This window comes from Symsagittifera roscoffensis, chromosome 6, assembly GCF_963678635.1.
Source record: "Symsagittifera roscoffensis chromosome 6, txSymRosc1.1, whole genome shotgun sequence".
Classification (NCBI taxonomy): domain Eukaryota; kingdom Metazoa; phylum Xenacoelomorpha; order Acoela; family Convolutidae; genus Symsagittifera; species Symsagittifera roscoffensis.
Window position 1 is genome coordinate 39,142,868 of NC_087067.1, and position 8,657 is coordinate 39,151,524.

Consider the following 8,657-nt stretch of genomic DNA (forward strand, 5'->3'; position numbering starts at 1 on the left):
ATTTCTGAAAAGTTATGAGGAAAAGTGAAACGTATCTTATGCACTTAGTCCCATTAAGATTGTTTGCTATTAAGCCTGTAGGGGTATACAAACCAGCCAAAATTACATAATTAATTGCTTGTTTTAAGAATTACCCTCACAGCACCCAATTACAGGGTTGGTAGTTTCAAATTTTGCTAAGTTTTTTATTCAAATTTTGAAAAACCATAAAATTTGGTGAAGTTTTACATATATAAGTTCTTTGAAAAACTTTAAAAATGAACTAAACACGTCACATTTCGGAAATTTAAAACAAAGAGCATTTGCATTTGAACGCAAGATTTGCGACTCATGTGAGTACTGTCACATAACCCAACTACAGGGTTAGGAATTTACAATGGAGAAACTTTTCAAATCTAAGTTTTCTAAATATAAAACTTCAAAAACCATTAAAATATCATATTGGAGGCAAGATTCGCAACCCCTGACTGAGATTACTTTGACTGCCCTCAACTGAAGGGGTAGGAATTTCAAGTTTTTTTTTATAAAATTCAAATTCAATGTTCTGAATTTTGTTTTGAAAAAATAACAAAAAACGTCATATCTCACAAACTTCTAACATTTGAGCAGACTTATTTGAAGGCGAGATTCGCAACCCCTGAGAGTATTCTGACAGCCCCGCAACTACAGGGTTAGGAATCAAATTTTGAAAACAAAAATAAACTTAAGTTTTCTGAAAACTTTTTGAAAAAATCACAAAAAACGTCATATCCCGAAAACTAAAAGGGTTTCAGCCGTCATATTAGGAAGCAAAACTCGGAGTACCCTGAAAAAGCCTCACTATAGAGATGGGAACTTCAAATTCTATGTTCTTTGAAAAATCATGAACAAATCCTAAAATGCGTCAAATCTCAAAAATTACAAGTATTTGAGCAGTAACATTCAGAGGCAAGATTCGCAACTCCTGAGAGTACCCTCACACTTTCCAACTACAGGATTAAGAATTTCAAATTTTCAGAAACTTTTTAAAATTCAGTTTTCTAGAAACTTTTGAAAAATCTCGAAATTACCGTATCTCGTAGCCTAAAAGGATTAGGTTATCATATATGGAAGCCAAAATCGCAACACACGGGAAACCCCTGAGAGCATCCAACTATTTGGTTGCTAATACACTGAATTCAAACAGAAAAACCGGAAAAAAGTCTTAACCATTGCAATATACGATATAGCGTAAACGTGAAAAAATTCTTTTGTTTAAGATGCGAAAATAATACGGTGAAAAAACTTCAACAAGAAGAGATAGTGAAGCCTGCATTTAAATATATAACCAAAGCCAATCGAAGATTGGGAAAGAGTAATGGACGCAAGTAATCATAAAGAAAACACTGACTTTGTTGAAAAAATCTCAACTTTCGAATTTCAAAGAAAAAAACTGATGCCCATTAAGCTCTTTGATTTTCTAGAACGATTTATGATTGGCGCTTTTCTGATACCATGAACCCAACTTGAGAAAACTGGATCAACAAGTAAAGTTTCTATTCCGCAGGAAATCTAAAATTTAAATTCCACCTTCGAAACTAGAAATTGTTCGCGTTTTTCGCGCCATTTCCACGTTCGTATTTGGAGAGTACTATTTACGTCATTTTCAGCAAATGAATTTCAATTGAACACAAAAATTGCATATATACATAAGTGCAGCAATATGTATGAATACACAATTATAGTTATTAGAGCATTTTAAGACTTTTTCCTGAAAAAAAATCAGTAAGACCTATTTAAGAGTCTTCACTACGTTGATTACAAGATATTTCTTTACTCATTTCTTTGATATTAACAATTATGTAAAAGTTGAGAAAGTGTTGCAATTTTCGTTGACCTGAAAATTGATTCGGCAGGTTTATTTTAAGCCTTTATATGAAAAACAGCAAAAAGAAACTGACAAAACCAATTTATTCAGTACCCGCAAATCAAAGTCATAAACTTTTATAACTTTAGACTGTGCAACTTAAGGTGGACGCCTATCGATCAAATATTATTCTGTCAAATTAATTTTCCTCCAATTCAACCAAATCTTCGATATCAACATCTTCTAGCACTTGGACAACAGGCTTCTTCTGTTTTCTCTCTTTAAGTTCCAGAAGGTGAACTCCTTTCTTGATTTCAGCTTTATCGATAATCAGCCTTAGTTCTCTGCTCTTTTCAAATCTGTTCACAGCATACTGGGTCTGACGTTTATTTTTGATTTCTTCTACTGCCATCATTGCTTTGACTGTCTCTTGCCAAAGTTCTCTAGAATACTTAACAGGGATGTCACGACGTCTTTCGAACTCAAAGCAAGGATCAATCGCAAGTTCTTTTCCACGACCTTTACGATGGCTTTTTGTCCATTTAACTTTCCGCGGATTTCTCTTCTTTTTGAAAGATGTGTGACACTTCTTAGAGCAATATTTGAACTGTTTGCAGTCATTCCGTACAAACATTACTCCATGTCCAGGCTGAATTGGCCCAGAACAAAAGAAGCAACGATCAACTCGCATTGCCTATCGGAAAGAAACAGTTTTTGCACGATACCTTTGTGGACAGTTCGCAACCCCTGTAGGAACCCTGACAACAAACCCAGTATTGGGTTGCCATTTTAAAAATTAAACACTTGATTTCAAACTGGAAAATTTAAAAAAAGATCTTAACCATTGCAATATACGATATAGAGATTTTTTCATTCCTATATCATTTCAATTTCATGTTCTTTATTCTTTCAGTTTTAGAATAAGGTATAAGACATAAAAACAAAAAACATTAATTTTCTCAATCAACGCATCACCATTAAGTCAGTCAAAAAAACTATGGATTTTGTGGATACTTGGGAAATTTCTTTTTGTATCATTGTAAATTAAGTTCTTAATATCTCTTATATATATCATCATCTCATCACAATTCATTACATAACCGAAATTACTCCAGAAGTCCTTCAACATATCACCCAGTCAAAAACCAACGGATTTTAATTTATTAATGAAAAGTTAAGTCTAACGCGAAAAAAAGTGAAATAACCTCACCATGGACATAGTTCCGAAACTTTCGAATTCAGTTCAGTTCATTCTGATTAAATATCAATTTTTCGCCTCTTTCGATCAGTTCTTGCTGCATTCCTTTTCAATTCTTCGTTTCGAATTTATTGATTACAGTTTTTCTCCAAAAATGTCCCCTTTATTTTTGAAATCATTCATTGTTTTAGAGTTTATGACTTCACTTGGCAGTGCGTTCCAGTCTCTTGCTGCTCGATCATTCATTGTTTTAGAGTTTATGACTTCACTTGGCAGTGCGTTCCAGTCTCTTGCTGCTCAAACATTCCTTTCGTCGCTTACGGACCATAGCGGTTGTACACAATCTTGAACATTTCAATCATTGTTACTCGTCTTTTACAGTACTCAAGGGACGGTAAATATAGTTTTCGCAATCGCTCGTTATAGCTTAAATCCTGTAATCCAATAACCATTCGCGTTGCCCGTCGTTGAACATTTTACTATCAAAGTTACATGTTTCTTTAATCGAACTCCAATTTAGTTTTTTTTCGTAAGAGTAGAGCCAGATGGTTGGGACTAATAATCATTATATCATTATGTTCATTTAACCATTGTTCTATAATTTCATTTTAATTTTTTTGACTGGACAACTTGACAACTTGTAAGGGATGGTGGCATGTCAAAGAGCCGAATACCCGGGTAGCCTAAAAACAAAATCTTTCCCGGATAACCGGAAAAAAATTTTGTTCCCGGATAGCCGAGAAAAAACATTGCATTATCAAAGTAGTCACACTTTTTGCTTTCGTACTCCATGAAACCGAGGCTATTTCTATAAATATTTTAAATGTTTATTCAGTCATTTTCGCATATTTTGTGCATCATCAGGGTTAAATTTTTATGAACAATAATTACAAAACGTTCAAAGATCTGAAAAATGCTCTAGATTTTTTTGACCAATCAAATTTAAACAACTGTAATACATAATTTCATAATCATTATTCACATTTTCCTGTAAATTTCCGAGATTTTTTGTTCTTTCATTGTTATAAAATGGTTTGCAAGGACTATAATTTTAGTGTTAATTCCCGGATCCTGGAATCATCTCGGTGTTAATTCTCGGCCTCCCCCTCTAAATTTGCAAAGCCTCTGAGGTCAGTATCTTCTGAGTGTTGGCTGTTTAGTCAATAATCTCTGACTTCAGCTCAGCAGTACCGCTTACCTTCTTAATACATACTAACGAGTGTTGCCCTGCTGGGGGGTCCCCTTTGCGGTGTTCATCGACCCTCGTGGCTATATGTCGGAATGTCTGGTGGATATAAGTGGAGTTACATCCACTACATGTAAGCTTATTTAGGATCTCAGTTCACGAGTAAATGAAATTTTGAGGGATAGCAAGCATGTTTTGATGTTTTTCGTTGTAAAAATTATTTGTGCCTAGGATATTTGCCGAACCTTTGCAGCTAACAGTTGCGATGGATTGCCTCGATATTGCAATGTGAAAAAGGGGCTGAACCTTTCAACCATTTATCAGTTCCTGGTTCTGATACCGCCAACTCTAACTTTTTTCCCTCAATGTTCCTGTTAAGAGTTTCAAACAATATTTTGTCAGACCAATTTTTCGTATGCTGATTTTCAATCCATTGTTTCCGATTTTTTCTCATTGTCCGTTCGAAATTTTCCCGTCTTGAGGTATTTCTGAAAAACCTATGGATCGTCCCTTCAATAAAATTTCTTTTGTTTTACAAAGGTGAGCAACATCTAAAATTTAGAATGGTGCCTGTATCAGTGGATTTTTGGTACCACCCACATGTGACCTTTTTTCCTGAGTCCACTTTGACAATCAAATCCAAAAAGGCCAAACTACCGTTACTATCAAGTTCTTCTATGATGAACTGCAAGTTTCGATGCAACTTATTGGCAGCCTCCAGGACTACCCCTGGATAGTACTTGACAGTTCTAACTATGTCGTCCATATATCTCAGAAAAATTTTAATACCATTCTCAGTCTCTCAGTCCGATCTGCTTCTTGTTGTGTTTTGCAAGTCATGTAATATAATACTGTTTCAGCGATGTCTGCGTATTCGTATTCCGACATGTTACCCCACCGTAAGTGGTACCAATTCAAACAAGCTTCGCATTCTACCACTTTAGTTCGATATGGTTTTCTGACATCCCGGGTAGACTTCATTGTTATTGTCACTCAGCACACTCAATTTAATTACTTCTTTCATTATTACAGGTTCGCATTCTTTGACCCACAAATTGTGTGACATTCGACCAGAATGGCCAAAATGCAATTTATGCAGGATTCGAATTTTGAGCAGTAAGCCTTCCGAGTTGATGATTTCGAAGGATTAGCGACGTTATTGGAACGTTTAGCCAAACGGTGAGGGCTAGAATATTCTAGTATTTTAAATTTTCAAAAATTCGATTGATGACGTCACATTTCTGAGAAATGCTGAAACGGCCATTTTAACAAAAAGCGAGTGAAAAACAGAACAACTTTTATCTGTGATTGCGAACAGAACGAAAATCGAGATTAAAGAAAAACGACAACGAACTACAGAATAGCAGAGAACGTTCCAGGTTGCAACTATTGTGCTGCTACAATAGTTGCAAGGCCGTTGCCAACAACGGTGAAGGGTGAGAACCAGCCTTCCGGATTGGTGTGAAATTGAACTTGAGGAGCTTGATTCACTGGATTCAAGAATCCGGAAGGGTCTCGGGACGGAAACTTTTATTAACTCACACTAAATTTTTAGCATCCTGTCATGTCCTGACTTGAATTTAACTGATATTTTGATTAGTTTTGACAAGGATGAGGTGCTAGGAGTTGGGGGAAAGGGTTGATCCATCTTCGATGGAGATGATGATTTTTATCTACTGAACAAAAACAATAGTAATATAATAAGTAGTAGCCCTGTTTTTAGGAGTGACCTCGTGGTCTGGGGATACTGAGACCCAGCCATGAGCTCACTATTTTGCATGTAATTCAGTTAATTTGAGCGTTCTGGTCGAAGCCGGAGAACAGTAACGTTTTTGTCGACCCGATGTAAGAAAGACCACCGAAAAGTACTGGCTTGGTAGAGACGGTGAAAAACATGCAAAGCTCTGTTTAGACGCTAGCCAGTCGTCTTAAGACTTAGTTTTGTTATCCGTCGATATGTATCTTCCGGGCGAATGTTACATGTATGTTTTTATGGCGCTCCTGGGTGTTATTCTTTTGTAACATCATGACCGGCGGAACCGTTAACGAGCACTCCGCGCCGAGCGGATGCTCACATTAACGCCCTTAATAGGCCTAAACTGCCGGGGCGGAAGGGTAGTTCGGAACGCGGAAGCCTTCCGGATTGCCGTGAATAGTTTTTTAACCTAGTTAAGACCGAAAAATCATGAACCAGGAAGGGTGGGGGGAATCGCGAACCCCTCGTCCCCTGAGTGGTTTGTGACCAAAAACATTTAAAGATATAAGTAAAACCAAACAAAAAGTAGTATAGTACCCAAGAAAAACAAAAAAACATAAAAAATTACCGAAAAAACCAAAAACAGTAAAAAAAGTAGAAAATCAGTAGAAATCATCCCCCCAGACAAGATGTGATTCAACCCCCCCGTTTGTTGTTGATAGATATATTGTTGTTACAGGCATTTATATCAGTCAGGATTGTTACGATCAATTTTGTGGCCCGTTTGAGAGGCTTGTACTGTAGGGTTATTTGAGCATTTAAGCACGTTAATGATAAATTGCGCTCAATCCGGAAGGGTCAGCTGATTTGCGCTCAATTCGGAAGGGTCTTGGGTGAAGACCGATCCGGCAAGCAGTTCAAGGAGCAACAAGAAGGGGCTCAGCGACAACAACAATCGACTGTTGGGTATCGTTAACAAGTTTTGTATCCCTTTTGGTACAAAAAGTAAGATAGTAATCTGTGGGGGGCTCGACAGTGCTGCACTGTAGTGACCCTTCACCGAACTGCGAATATCCGAGTTAAGCACCTTAATTCGGATAATAAACAAACCCGGAGGGGTATAGTATTGCTAATATTTTTATTCATATAGCCTATATTAATAGTCATATATCGTTTTTCAGTGAAAAACAACGAAAACAGACCGGTTTTTAGGGTCAAAATAGCGATATTTTGATCCCCCCACAAGTCGCGATTTTTGAGATATCGATGTTTTTTGAAACGGAAAAAAGCGCTAAGTTAGTGTGTTACATCGTAACTGCACTACTGTAATAAGTAGAACCGGTTAACTTTAGTTCGGAAGTGGTTGGAACTAGTTTGGTACCAAAAACCAAATTTTCCCAATTTTTGATAGTAAGAAACACTAAAAATTTAGAAAATTTTTTGAAATTTTTGAGGTAGGACAGTAAAAATAGTTGTTCGGACAACGTCCACTAGTGAATCTACAAGTCTTAAAATCCGCTACCCGAAAGCCTTCCGGGTTGTAGAGAAATCGAACATAACGTGTTTGATTTGGTGGATTCATCAATCCGGAGGGGTCCAGGTAGCATAGTTTTTCGCAAATTTTTTCTACAATAGCGTTTTAGATCGGGTCTTTTGCATTGAACTAGAAGAGTATAGGCCTTCTGAGCTCGGATCAATAATTTTTAGGTCGAAAGGACCAGATTTGCGGAAAAAGTTAGGCGGAACCTATAAGAGAGAAAATTTTTTGAGTTCGGAAAAAAGACGTTTTGGTTAATAACTTTGGAACTATTGATCATATCGAGTTGATCTTGGTACCAATAGATCAGAAATTAGCTGAGCTTACTAATAGGATCAGAAATTTTTCGGAAAAACGAGCGAGAAAATTTTTTGAGATTGTTTTTAGCAAATTACACAAATCCGGAGGGGTACACCCTTCACGTTTTATAAATTTTTCTGAAAAACCCTTATACCTCTACCAAAAGTTGATAGCGATTGAACTAAGTAACTTAGGACAGTTCTAGACAAAGAGGGAGGGCTGAAGGCACAAGACAACCATAATAGAGTCGAAATTAGGCAAGTGATAAGACCCTTCACCGTTAGTGTGAATTGTCAAATAAGTGCCTTAACTTCAATCCGGAGGGGTCTAGGAAAGGACCCTATACCCTTCCCAGTTAATTCAAACAGCATAAAAGCAACGCAGAACGTATCCGGAGGGGTATAAGCTGAAATTAAGAAAACTACAAAAAGCTACTTTGACAGAGCTAAGGGCTCCCAATCCGGAGGGGTCGAAATTTTTCAAAGTCAGAGGGGTCCGAATCCGGAGGGGTCTACTTTCCACAAAACCGGAGGGGTCCAAATCCGGAGGGGTCTGCTATTACTAACTCGGAGGGGTCCAAACCCGGAGGGGTCCATATTCTGACAGTCCGGAAGGGTCCTATTTGTGCCAATCCGGAGGGGTATTATTTTATTAAGGACTTAGGTAAACGAAAGAAAGACTAAAAAGCGAGAGGTATTAGGTTAGTAATACACAGGCTAGGTATCAGTGACTGCACTGGTAACTTGCCTCTCAAAAAGAACCAGACTGATACAAAACAGGTCCGAACTCGGATATTCGCGACACTAAGTCTAAATTAAAAAGAGCGTGACTCATTGGTGTGGATTGAAACATAATACGTTTTTGGGAAAAGTGAATGCCCTGAGGATTTTAGTAGGTCTAGCTCGGGCAGTCCGA

General features: G+C 37.3%; 1 protein-coding gene across 1 annotated transcript; it reads right to left on the reverse strand.

Annotated features, from left to right (window-relative positions):
- Positions 1 to 1,915: 1,915 nt before the first annotated feature.
- On the reverse strand, positions 1,916 to 2,536 carry LOC134848005 (probable ribosome biogenesis protein RLP24). The gene has a single exon (XM_063865336.1). The coding sequence runs from the start codon at positions 2,514 to 2,516 to the stop codon at positions 2,025 to 2,027; it is 492 nt and encodes a 163-aa protein (XP_063721406.1). The 5' UTR covers positions 2,517 to 2,536; the 3' UTR covers positions 1,916 to 2,024.
- Between the last annotated feature and the right edge of the window lie 6,121 nt (positions 2,537 to 8,657).

Coding starts and splice junctions, on each gene's coding strand:
- LOC134848005 (XM_063865336.1), bottom strand. CDS start 2,516: ATGCGAGTTGATCGTTGCTTCTTTTGTTCTGGGCCAATTCAGCCTGGA.